Below are 13,894 nucleotides of genomic sequence, written 5' to 3' on the forward strand. Positions count from 1 at the left end.
GTAGATTTGGAAACATGTTTGTCAATCAACATAATATTTTTAATTAGTATTATTGTGCAAGAAACCCATGTCCCCCAACTTGCACGCAACCCTGTTACCTTAAACCTTTTAGCATGGTAGAAGAAGAAGAAATGTGTGAGTCACATGCTACACTGGAACTGACATCATTAGACAGTCTCCCAACAGCATGGTTAGATCAATATGTGCAGTTTTCTTTTTTTTTCATATTTTTATAAGATTGTCAGCCTTGTTTGAATGTCTCACTTACCTAAAGCAATCCTGTTACCCGTATTTCTGGAAAAATATAAATATTTAGACAAAAAAACTTTACTTATTTACTCATGTGGGTTTGTCCCATTGGTTAATGCAAACAGCTGGCCAAAAAGCTAGCGTGGATTACTGAGAAAAAGCTACAGTTAGCATAAATTTGCAATCCTGTTACCGTGATTTGAGTAACAGGGTTGCATCTCCTCAGTTTACACCTAATCAACAAACTGTTATTTATGGTTCAGTATTTATAATCTAAATTAATTTAGTTTAAATGTACACACACATGTTCACTGTCACAGCCTGAGAGCATTTCTATCGCTGGTTGCGTTAACATTAATGCTCCATAGCGCCACCAAGGGGCTCAAAATTTCAGTCTCTCCGTATACTTTAAACTACAGGCCTGATATTTGGTGGGCATAACAAGCATGCCTAGACCTACAAAAAAGTCTATTATGACCACAGTCAATTCCAAACAGGAAGTAAACATCAGACATATTTGGACGTAAACATCAGATTTTGATGATTTTTAGCCTCAGACTAAATGGATCAATTCCTAGGTTTTTCATCAAATCAACTCCAAACTTGGCTTGTGTACACTACAGGCATTGACAATGATATGTTCCAAATGGATTTTTGCTACGTCAATGGGCGTGGCCACAAATGACCGTCAAAGTCGACCATTTTAACTGTTTTATGATAATCTTAATAGCTCTCTGGTACAGTGTTGGATTGGGACCAAAATGCACACAGAGGTTCAGTGTCACAGCTTCAGTGTATTTCTATCACTGGTTGCACTAACATTAATGCCCCAGAGCGCCACCCAGGGGCTCAAATCTGCAGCCCATCCAGCTACTTTGAGCTACGGCCATCAAAAGTTTTGGGCTGAACCCTCATGCCCAGCCCCTGGCATATAACCATCACAAGGGACATTTGGGATATCCTGTTAGAAAAAATGTGACATTTAAATGTCATATTTCCATTGGGCTGTGGAAAGTTCTACCATTTTCTACCATTTTGCACTTTTGCACTTGGTATTTGTTCGTGTTTTGAAAAGTGCAGCGTTTGCACTGACTCAGAGCTTAAGAATATGTTTGCACTTTATTTTTGTTTCTGTTTTTGAAAACTAGCAAGTTTGCACTTACAAACTTTTTCTGAATATTCTTGCACTTGATTTTTGTTTGTTTTTTTGAAAATTGTTGATTTTGCATGTGTTTTTTTCAAGCCAAAGTAGCCCATATATGAATTTCTTATTGATCAATAATATTGCAAACATACATTTTTACTATGTATATATAAAGATTATTCAACAATTTTTTCTGTAGTCTTGAGCATTTTTTTACATTTACATATTTTTCTATGAGAAAAATAAAGCCATTTAACCCTCTGATTAAATGCAACCCTGTTACTCTAATTTTAACCCTGTTACCATATCATTTTAATCAAAATTAATTATAAATGACTTCCTAAGCTCACAGGGGTAAACCATATTGGCCTTTAAGCAGTTTAAGTAAAGATATGCATGAACTTTTAGAGCAAGTATTTAAATAAATGTTGAAATTAGTAAAGTGACACATGCCATTTTTAAAAAGTTGGGTATTATACTTGTTTAAATTAATTTAAATCAACTAAAATCTGTAGTCAAGTGGTTATTCAGAGAGGATTGTATTTCCTTAACCTAATGTTAAAGAAATTATATTTAAAAAGTAAACGAATGTGCCTTTTCAGCTTCCTGAGTGTTGGTAACAGGGTTGCGCTAGATATAGTTTTCATCAAATAAATATGCGATAAATGAAAATCCTTTAATGCCTGAGATGCACCAATCAAGCTTTTCATAGTTTAATATATAACATTGATAAATATATACCAGATCGTTGTCAAACAGAAAGTAAATTTTTCAAAAATTCTGAAGCCCAAATGTCCTCCAATATGATAATGACCCTTATCTGGGCTGGAGCAGAGCGCTAAGATTCACCCATACAGTGGCAGGTCTGCTGTTAAACTTCATTCCAGTCAGTTTGTTTAAGAAAAGTCACTTAAGTTTAAATAGAAGTCATTTTGATGAACAGTTTTTACTTCCAACAGCTAAAAGTAATCTAAGTACGAAAATGACAGTCACTCTAAATCAAAAAATGTATGAAGTCTAAAAACCATATTTGTTTGGTCCCTAGAAGCAGCAGAAATATAATAACAGATATACTTCATCCCAAAATTAACGTTTTCCTTCCTGAAGTTTTAAAAGGTAAAGTTAACACTGAAGAGACTTCTATTAAACATTGGTGGCATATATTTCATAAACTCTGCTGATGGCAAGAGCTCAAATACAGACAGGTTTGATCACATAACACAACTGGTCCTACCTGTGCCAATTACTTATGAGTGGGTGGATCTGGCAGCAGTGGCAGTCCACAGACAGCTGCCAACTGTCGTCTGGACCCGCCCTGCTTTAAACTCACTTGTCCTGAATTGAATGTGACAGTAGAGTTGTTGATTACAGACGCATCTGTTTGTTTTTGTGACGAGAAAATCAACTGAAATCATCAATTTCCTTCAACCAAACAGAGGAATCTCTGACCTACACCGGTGAGTTCACTGACAGCTCTACAGACAGGTGCAAAATGTTTGAGCATCTGTAACATCAAATTTGTAGTTGTGTACATTGAATTTATATGTGTATCAGTGAATATGATTTCAGACACTCTATGAGTTGTGTACTTGTTAAATAGTTTCTTGTATGTGTTTTTTTTTCTTCCCACAAATACAACACAAAAATACACATTCACAAAATTATATTTACAGGTGCACAATTTTTTTTCTACAAGTCAATTCAATACTGATCACATGCTCACATTTTGTAACTATTGTTGCAGCGCACCAGGTGCCAAACATACTTGTGCAGATTCCTGTATCTTATGAAGTGAAGGTGGGGTGGGAATTTGAATATGTGCAAATCTGAAAGTGAACTTGTGCAATAAGTATGTGAAATAATTTACCATGAAAAAAGCTGTGTCCTCTAACACACGAGTTACACTATTCTCTGTTTTCTACAAGTGCAAACCGGACATCGTAACTTCAAAACGATCTGTCCTGCTCTGAGATTGACAGACTTTTCGGTCAGTCAGAGAGAAACAGCTCAGCCAATCAGAGGTTTTTATTCAATCCGAGGTTGGTCGTTTTTGTCCCACAGCCAATGGGGGATGGCTAATGTAGTTTTTAGTTTTGTTTTATTTATTTGTTTATCTATTTATTTAAATTATTGTAGGTTTGGTTTTGCTTGTTTTGTTCATTTTTTTTGTTTTCTTTTTATTTATTTATTTTGTCTACCATTTTACTGTTCCTTACTCCAGTCCAGTAAGTGGCAGCAATGCACTTTTAAGTTGCTTTGCCAACCGCCAAGAAACGCCAAAGAAGAAGAAGAAGAAGAAGAAGAAGAAGAAGAAGAAGAAGAAGAAGAAGGCTGTGTCCGAAATCACTCCATATTCACTATATAGTGCACCACATAGTGAATACGCCTTTTTGAAGTGCTGTCCGAATTCTGAGTGAGCATGGTTATTCACTAAAGTCAACTCAATGTATCCCACAATGCATTTTGAAAAGTAGTGTATTAGCGATGCTCACTATATGAGCAATATATACCGTCATGCATTTCGGTTCAAACAGAAGGAATGGCTGATTACATGATTAATGATTACTAATAGCGTGGAATAACATTAAAAACTGTCAGAGACTAACACTTAGCTCCCTGTTTAACTTTCGGATGAGCCCGTCTCACAACTTTGAGCTGAGAAACAAACAACACGGACGTTAGCCGTTAAACCATTCATCGCGGGTGATGCATTCACAGGACCTTGTAAATCTGAAACACAGCATAAGTTCCGCGCAAATATATGGTTAATTTATTTAAAAAATAACGTGTAATAAATGTTTCTATTATATCTGGCTGTTGCAGAAAATAAGCTACATGTAATATTAGGTTTCACTAAAATAAATGCTGTTTTGCAGTGTTTGTGAAACGATATAACTGTAAATCCCCAGCCGTCCCTGAGAGACGCGAGAGTAATTACGTCACTCTCAGCGGCTGGCGAAGAATGAGTAGTGTCCGAAATGTTGATTTAATTTAGCTGATAATTCACTATATAGTGAGTAGTAAGTAGGGAATAAGTGAGTGATTTCGGACACAACCGAAGAAGAAGAAGAAGAAGAAGAAGAAGAAGAAGAAGAAGAAGAAGAAGAAGAAGAAGAAGGATGGCTCGTGGCTATGTCATCAAGGCTCACAACGTCACTTCCGTGTCCAAACCAAGCCACGATGTAATGGTGCAGTGCTGTGTCCCTTGTTGTAATCACAGAAATGATGTTAACAAAAGAATTCCGTATTATCGATTTCCTCTGGATGAAAATGAGAAGAAGGGATGGATTAAACTGATACGGTAAGTTGAATCAATTAAATGGAGGCTAGCGTTAGCAGCTAACGTCAGCTAGCCAGTATTAGCCCTAAACGTTTGCCTAGATAACATAACCTTTTTATGTTATGACGGAGTGTGTGGGCCAAAAAAATTACAGATGTAGAGATTTAAGTATTATTTAACGAGAAGAAAGTAAAACTTAATGAGACAAATTAAATATTTCTAAGAATAAAGTCGTTATTTACGAGTTTGAAGTCATAAATGAGATTAAGTCACATTGTACACAATTAAACTTAGTACGATATTTAAGATTTTAGATCCAGATCCACTGTAGTATCTCCGGTATTAAGACAAAAGGATTGCAGTATCTGTGCTGCATGTGACATCATTATACGATGAGGAGGGATGCATAAACAAACACTCCAGTTTGTCTGTATACAGAAAAATTTGTTTTATGCTTTTTCTTTTTTTTCCAGGCGTAAAGATTTCACCCCCAACCACAACTCAAGGGCCTGTGGGTGATATTTTCCACGTGGCAAAGCAGCTGGGCAGTCGCAGTTTGCCTGGAATGAGGGAAAGGCTTCCCCTGACCAGATCAGTCATACAGCGTAACGCAAAAAGGAAATGCTCCCTGCGAATGTAGAGTCACGTCAACACTGCTCAACAGACCCCCAGTACTTCTGATGTTTTCGTGCTCTAAACTGAGAATGACATGCTCAGAAAAGAAAATGAAAAACTGAAGCAAGAACTGGAAAAACAAAAACAAATATTTTCACAGTCTAGAGGCCATTCTTTCCAAATTTGATCTCCAGTATCACTTTGATTGGGATGTCCAAAAAATGCCCCTAATCGATCAGTTGCTCTTGACTTTGATGAAGCTTCAATTAAAGCTATGGTCTACGATCTGAAACCCAGTTTGTCTGATGAGACACATGTGAAAAACGCAGCCTCACTCACCCCTCCCCTCCGTGTTCCAAGATCCCGCCCCCCAGCTCGTATCGCCCTTCTTCGCCTCCTAACAACACGCCCCCTCCAACAGAGCAAGCCAGCCAGCAGAAAATGTAACAAACAAGACAGTCATCCTCCTTGTAACACACAGTGGTAGATTTTTCAATTAGACCGGAGCAACAAAACCATGAATTAGCCTGTGAAGCAGGTCTGGTGTTGCCACTGCCAGCTGATCAGAGCAGAGCTGACTGTGGGCGAGGCTTTACCTTTCTCGGCGTGTCTTCACCAGCTCTGTTTACAATGCTAAAGATGTGTGGCTAACTTATGCTAAAATCTATTGACAGAGCCGACTCGTTCCGACCAGCAGCGTTCAGCCATTAGCCAGTACAGGCTCAGACTAACCAGAGTTATTCAGCTGACATCTCCCACTGTGGTAAACAAAGTCATTACCTGTTGCCGCGAACAGCTCTCACCAGAGCAGGTAGGCACCTGTATCCACCCTGGAGTGGTCCCGGTGGGTTTTTAAGTAGTTCAGCATGAGTTCGGCTACAGTGGGAGTAGTCGTATCCACTGTTAAAGCTAATTAGTTTGTGTTTAGCCTTATGTGTAACTGTTGCGGCGAGCGCACGCACACTGTCAGCTGGTGCGTGTGTACGTTAATTGCTCAGCTGTGTCGAATCAAGCAGGAGGAAAGGAGACAGTAAATGTGAGCAGGTCAGATCAGTTCGGGTTTCTGATCAAGCTTTCTACTGAGCTGTGTGTGTACCAAAATCCAAGAGCTGAACGGACAGCCGGTAAGATCACGCTTATTTCTTTTGTGGATACAGCAAGGCACCTTTTGTGGTGGTGAGGCACTGTGGCGTGGGGGAGAAATGTTTGCGATTGTGTTGGATCCATGGCCGCTAGTGAGGAAATTAGAGAAAGTGATAATTTTTCCACCTGAAAGGTCAAACTGAGTGTTTCAGTGTTCAACAGAAACTCAGCTGTCTCGGCGTCAGTTGGTCATCTGGCTCCATGACGCTGCGGTAGCTGAGCAGCTAGCTGACGTGAGAGGGGTCGTGGGGAAGGACGAGGTGGGACCATGGGCATGACGGTGTGAAGCGAGGTAGATGGATTGGATGGACTTGCGTACCTATCCAAACTAGTATGCAGCTTTGCACTTGGATATATACTCAAGGAATTTTTTTTTTGTTCTTTTTGGTCTTTATATTGTGTAGATTGGACCATAGGACCATTACAGCCCTATAACCGGTATTGTTAAGATGTACAAAGCTTCCAAATCGTAGACCATAGCTTTAAACTGTGATGTCCTAGACCTTTCTACATGTCTGCTGCCGTGCCACAGTCACCAACATCTTCATCACCATCTCCAGTGCCCTGCACGACACTTTGTATGTTGGCATGATGGCAAACAAAATCCACTCTAGATTCAAGAACCAAACCTCCCTACCAGAATGCTTCCAGTGCTAGACTGTACTGAAGTGGCTGTCTCCACAACACAGAAAGTTTGGCCACCCAAAGTCATCTGTAAAGTCATTACAAAGGATGTACCACGCTTGAGGCTCGGATTGGTGTGGCACCCAATGGAGTTATAACCTTTGCTAGAGACTTATATGGTGGAAGCACATCGGACAAAGCAATAACAGCAGACTGAGGAGTACTTCAACAGCTGGAAGCAGTTGGCATGGTGACGGCTGACGTGGAGCGTTTCATTCAGTGCCTGAAAACATTTCACATTTTGTCCTGCATCCCATACCAGTACAAAAGCATGTCAACAAGATACTTAAAGGGGACATATAATGCTGATCCCTGATTTAATACTTACATATAATATGATAAATTTGAAAACAAGACCTTTCACCCCCTGAATTTTCAAAAAATGAGATACTGTATTTTTTCTGATATCACAGAACGAGATTTGATGCCTCTGAAAATAGGTCATTGCCATTTGGCCGCGAGATTTCAACCGTCGTGACGACATGAGGATCCTTTCTTTTTATTGGAGTAATCTGATAAAGCAGCTCCTCCTCTGTGATGTCAGTTAGTCACACAACCGCCACCGAAGGATACACCCACCAAGAGCCAAGTATAAACGTATAAACTATACATGTTAAAGTACCGGTTTGACTCACCACACTGAAGCCTCCTGAGATGATCTGTGTCGAGGTGGATTTTCTTCCTCCTGAGCTGCAGGACCGTCCGTATCTGACTGGTCCAATACAAAAGGACGTATCCTACACTCTGCCATTTTATTACCGCTATCAATGCCTTGCGGTGAAGTTTTGGCAAACAGCAAACTCGCTCCGTCTGCTCCATCCAACGTGGCAATTTTGTAAATACTGCCTTGCTGCAAAAACCGCCCCCTGGCTCCACCCCCTCTGCCCCTCTGATAGAACTGACCAATCAGAGCACAAAGGGCTGTGACGTTGCGAGGTTACTGGAGGTCATTCTCTAAATGGAGCGTTTCAACGAGATCTTCAGAATGGCCTAAACTGAGGATATTGAGAATGCTATTGTGGGGCAATGAAGGAACTAAATGACTTGTACTGAGGGCAGAAATGCTTTACAGGCATCCTAGTCTGGCATAGTGAAAAGGAGAAACAAGCATGATATGTCCCCTTTAACGTTGCACAAGTCCAGTAAAATTAGCTTCATGACTGACTCTCATCTTTAGCTAGCTCCTCACTCACCTCAACCTCGTAAATTCTACTTTTCATTGAAGCCTGTACTTTTCCTTTAAGACTTCCACCTGGCAGCACACTAACATTTACAACTCTTTTTGAGTTGTCGGAGTTCAGACCCCTCTTCACTGACTTTGGGCCGTCTGCAAAATACGGCGTGAAAAAGTGACCAGTTCCCTGGCTACAGCCATTGCTGTTAAAGTTAGCTGCAGCGAGTTGGACACAGAAGTGACATTGTGGGCCTTGATGACGAAGCCACTAGCCATCCCCATTGGCCGTGGGACGAAAACGACCGACCTCGGATTGAAAAAGCCTCTGATTGGCTGGGCGGTTTCTCTCTGACTGGCCGAAAAATCTGTCAATCTCAGAGCAGGACAGATCGTTTTGTAGTTTTGCACCAAATATCTCAGCGGAATCGGAAGTACGATTTCAAATTTGCACTTGTAGAAAACAGAGAATGTGTGACTCATGGGGAGGATTCGAGTGGTTGCAAGTATCAATTTGTGTTCGTGTTTTAGAGTACACAGCTATTTTTGTGGTAAATTATTTCACACTTATTGCACAAGTTCACATTCAGATTTGCACATATTCAAATTCTTCTGATATTTCCCTCATGAACATGTGAAAGTTGAAGTTTTTTTGGTGATTCATTATTTTTTTGTTAAAAATCCAGATTTGATTTACAATTTTAATTATCAAAGGGACATTTTAGATCAATTTTTCAATGTTTTCTTAGTAAACCTGGCCTCCACAGTGTATAATTAGAAGTTGATTATTTTTCCACACTTGTTGTAGAAATGTCTGCTGCCAGCTGTCTGCTGACTGAGGATCAGTTCCTCTGCTCCATCTGTCTGGATGTGCTCACTGATCCTGTCACCATACCATGTGGACACAACTTCTGTAAATCCTGCATCACTGAACACCTGGAAACCAGAACCATGAGTCAGTGTCCAAAGTGTAAAAAGCCTTTCAGCATTAAACCTGAGCTGAAGGTCAACACTTTGCTCTCTGAGATGGCCGCTCAGTTCAGACAGTCAGCTCAACAGGAAGCCAGCAGCAGCAGCTCAGAGCAACAAGTTTCCAAACCAGGAGAAGTTCCCTGTGACGTCTGCACTGGAACCAAACTGAAGGCCCTGAAGTCCTGCCTGGTGTGTCTGGCCTCCTACTGTCACACTCACCTGGAGCCTCACCTGACAGCTTCACGTCTACAAAGACATCAGCTGATGGACCCTGTGGAGAACCTGGAGAGCTGGACGTGTGAGAAACACGACAAACTGCTGGAGCTGTTCTGTAAGAACGACCAGATGTGTGTCTGCATGCTGTGCAGTGTGACAGACCACAGGACTCATGATGTTGTTCCTCTGAAAGAAGAATATGGAGGAAAGAAGGCCGAGCTGGGAAAGACAGAGGCTGACATTCAGCAGATGATCCAGAAGAGACGACTGAAGATTGAAGAGATCAAACAGTCAGTGGAGCTCAGTGATAAGAACGCAGACAGAGAGATAGCAGAAGGTGTTCAGGTCTTCAGCGCTCTGAAAGAACGTGTTGAGAGAAGCCAGGCCGAGCTCAATCACACGCTCAAAGAGAAGCAGAGAGAGACGCAGAAACAGGCTGAAGGCTTCATCAAAGAGCTGCAACAGGAAATCTCTGAGCTGGAGAAGAGAAGCTCTGAGGTGGAGCAGCTCTCACGCTCTGAAGACCACCTCCACCTCCTCCAAAACTTCACCTCTCTGAACGCTGCTCCACCCACCAAGGACTGGACTGGAGTCAGAGTTCATCCACCTTCATATGAGGGGACTGTGGTGAGAGCTGTGAAGCAGCTGGAGGAGACACTCAGAGAACAGATGAAGAAGCTGGTTTTCAATGTGGAGCTGGAGAGAGTTCAGCAGTATGAGGTGGATGTGACCCTTGATCCTGATACAGCACATCCCTGTCTCATCCTGTCTGATGATGGGAAACAAGTTTATTGTGGAAATGTAAAAAGAGATCTCCCAGACAATCCAGAGAGATTTTCTAAATGTTGTGGTGTTTTAGCAAAGCAGAGTGTCTCTTCAGGCAGATTTTACTACGAGGTTCAGGTCAAAGGAAAGACTAACTGGGATTTAGGAGTGGCCAAAGAGTCCATCAACATGGAGGGAAAAATCCTCCTGTCTCCTCAGAATGGTTACTGGACCATATGGTTACGAAATGAAAATGAATACAAAGCTCTCGCTTGTCCTGGAGTCCGTCTCTCTCTTCAGTCTGGTCCTGAGAAGGTGGGGGTGTTTGTGGATTATGAGGAGGGTCTGGTCTCTTTTTATGACGTTGATGCTGCAGCTCTGATCTACTCCTTCACCAGCTGCTCCTTCACTGAGAAACTCCACCTTTACTTTGGTCCTTGTCCAAATGATGGTGGTAAAAACTCAGCTCCTCTGATCATCTCTCCTGTCAATCACACTGATGAGAGCAACCCCCAGAAATTTAAGAGAATAAAACTGAACAGTTGATAAAACCTGAGGAGGTGTCTGTTAGCCCTTCTGCAAAGAAAATATACATCTATTCCCTCTGGTTAATGTATAGAGGGATTATTTGTTTATCAACAACGCCGGATGTGCGCACAACTAACGTGCAGAAGCACTGCGGAGTATAATGGTTTGTCAACTGACGTGGAGGAGTTAACCAACAAAAAACGCATTTTGAACTTAATATTAGCACATACCCGGATGTTGATGTTGAGTGGATAGAGGAGCCCAGCAAGTGGACAGACGTTCTCAACAGGGAAATCCGACGTGTACCCAGAGACGAAACACACAACTGTCACTCGATGCTCATGACGGCATTATCCGTGGACACTTACCAGACTGTGGCTGTTACCCAAAGCCCAGGTACCTTGCCTTGCCTTGGTCTGATGTGAGCGCGGGGTGGGCGTGGGCAAGCATCCTCATCATCAGATGCTGCCTAAGTGCAGTTCCAATGTTCATGTCCTCCGGAGGCATATGTCCTCTGTTTGGTTAGCATGTGGCTAATTGACCAAGGATACACAGGTGTATCCTTTGTAGCCTTGCCATGGCCATAAATACCCAACATGCAACGCGTGAATCTACGAAAAAAGGAAAAAATGGAAGGAAAAGACGCACCAGAGAGAGACGCTCCAGTGGAGGTGCGCGGTAAATTCCAAGCAACAAAATACACCTCTGAAAATAACAACTTATACCATGTCCAACACTTGACTCTTTTGTGTGTCACTCACGTAACTATAATTACTGAGAAGCTGCACCAGAGTGTCAATGATGTTACAATAAAAAAGCAAAAAGCGTACAAAAGCGGCAAGCCATGACAATATTTGTAGCCGGTTGAGCAAACGGTCTACTCCCACGTTTGTATTTAACTTTCCAAGCACTGTCCACAGTGCAACACATGTTATGTAAGACAATGTAACCCCAATTGCACAAAAATTTGTGACAGGAATCTGATGGTAAAAAATATGCCTTTGTAGGCTGTTCCATTAGCATCTCCTTTTGAGCAGAGGCAGGACACTTGCCTTGGATTGAAAGGAAGTGGCTTCGAAGGCACTGCCTTCCAAGGCAAGGTACCTGGACTTTGGGAAACAGCCACTGTGACCCTGCTAACTGGTGACTCTTAGCCGTTAATCAATGATACTGTTAGCTGAGAGTCACCAGTTTGCATGGTCGCTATTAACTCCAAAACACCGGTTGCTCTGTGACGGTCAAAACTTGACGGAAGTTTCTCTGGAGCTATCATCTATTTTCTTATGGACTTTTCTTGAATGCTGCTGTGACTTCAATTCCGTTGTGCTTGTTACAATAAAGTACTATTCTAGTTGTGTTTGATGGCGGGAATTAGAACAAAGGGCATAGAAGTGTCTTCAGAGTCGGAAGCTCAGATATTTTTGTTGACCGTCACCTTTTCATCATCTCTTTTTATTATTCTACCAGAATTATTTGTTTAGTTTTCATCGAGTATTATTTTTTCACATTTTGCCTTAATTATATATTTTAAGTGTTTGATAAACAAGTCTGATATTTTTATGGATTTGTTGTTCGATGATGTTGTCACTGTATTGAAGTATTGTTTGAGTTCATTAGCAAAGTATTTTCCTTTTTTTTCTTTTCCCATTTTGTTTTGTGAATGTGGAATTTGCCCAGCACGATGATAGTCTGTAACGAAAGGGAGAGGTCGTGACGTATGGAAGGGTTTTCAAAGTGAAAGAGGATGTGGCTTTCCTGGAGGCCGATCCTGTGACCGTTTTTTTTTTTTTTTCAATGGATTAAGTTTTGTGTATTGTATATATTGTATTATATATTTTATTAAATATATATATATATATATATATATATATATATATATATATATATATATATATATATATATATATATATATATATATATATATATATATTAAGCTGTCTATTTTTCACCAGAAAGATGATGCTGTACAAACATAACTTCATCCTGCATACCACTTTGCTTTGGAACAACAGATACATTCTTCACAGAAACAAGTCTTTATATTACAAGGACTGGATGGACCAAAACATTTGGTGTATTATGGACTTGATGGACTCAGATGGAAACATGCTTTCATATAATGACTTTAGCATGAAGTGGAACTTTTTCTGTCATCCGATACTGTTTTTTTTGTCATGTTAATGCTGTTCCAAAACCTTTCTTGCTATTAGCTAAAGAGGTGGTTATTCACTCCAACTCAATAAGCAGATTACCAAGTTTTCTTATAGGTGATGTACTTTTTTTTTCGACAAAAAATGTAATAACATGTTCATTAGACAAATACTAACTGATGGGCTTTATTCAAAACAGTACAGTAGAACCCAAGATCTTAAAGATTATGACTCGGTTAAGGTTAAAAAGTTAAGAACGGAATATTTAATGTATCCCATACTTCCAAAATCCAAGGAAAATCATTTTAAAGTTATCAACAACATATATCCTTCAAGTGAATTTTTAAGACTAAGATTTAATTTTGATAGAAATGAATGTATCTTTTGTAAAAATGAAGTGGAAACCACATGTCATATTTTTTATGAATGTAAATGTGTTCAAAACTTTTGGTCCCAGATCCAGCTATGGCTGGAGAGAAAGAATCAAGAACCAATTAAATTAGAATCACATATTAATGAGTTCAAAATGTATTATAAATCTATAAAACTTGAGGAATCGAGGAATGCAATAGAGCTTCTAAATCAAATACAAAATTATGATTTAATTGACCATTGACCATGAAATGAATAAATGTATTTTATTTTATTTTATTTTATTATTGTTACTATTATTTTTTTCTCTTTATTTATTCCTTTGTTGACATACAGTGTTCTGTGTAATGTCTGTTTAATGTTACTTTTCCTACTCAAACGAATATATACAATGTGATTGGATATGAACTGTTATGTGCCTTACAGTTTGTAACTAAAAATATATTCATAAAGAAATTGATTTAAACAAAAAAAAGGTTTGTATATGAGTCCAGAAGTTTTTACTGGGTGGGCACTGATAAAAGAGGTGGATGATCGTACACTAGGTGGCGGTGTGCACCTTAAAGCTGTTTGCGACCCGTCAAAAACCAAAGAAGCAGGAGAA

General features: G+C 40.1%; 1 protein-coding gene across 1 annotated transcript; it reads left to right on the forward strand.

Moving 5' to 3' along the window:
• Positions 1 to 2,772: 2,772 nt before the first annotated feature.
• Positions 2,773 to 10,785, forward strand: LOC141796643 (E3 ubiquitin-protein ligase TRIM21-like). Its single transcript, XM_074677871.1, has 2 exons — positions 2,773 to 2,850; positions 9,095 to 10,785. The coding sequence occupies exon 2, from the start codon at positions 9,097 to 9,099 to the stop codon at positions 10,783 to 10,785; it is 1,689 nt and encodes a 562-aa protein (XP_074533972.1). The 5' UTR covers positions 2,773 to 2,850; positions 9,095 to 9,096.
• Positions 10,786 to 13,894: the final 3,109 nt, after the last annotated feature.

This window comes from Halichoeres trimaculatus, unplaced genomic scaffold, assembly GCF_033239565.1.
Source record: "Halichoeres trimaculatus isolate MK-OKI-2021-1 unplaced genomic scaffold, fHalTri1.1 fHalTri1_scaffold_10, whole genome shotgun sequence".
Classification (NCBI taxonomy): Eukaryota; Metazoa; Chordata; class Actinopteri; order Labriformes; family Labridae; genus Halichoeres; species Halichoeres trimaculatus.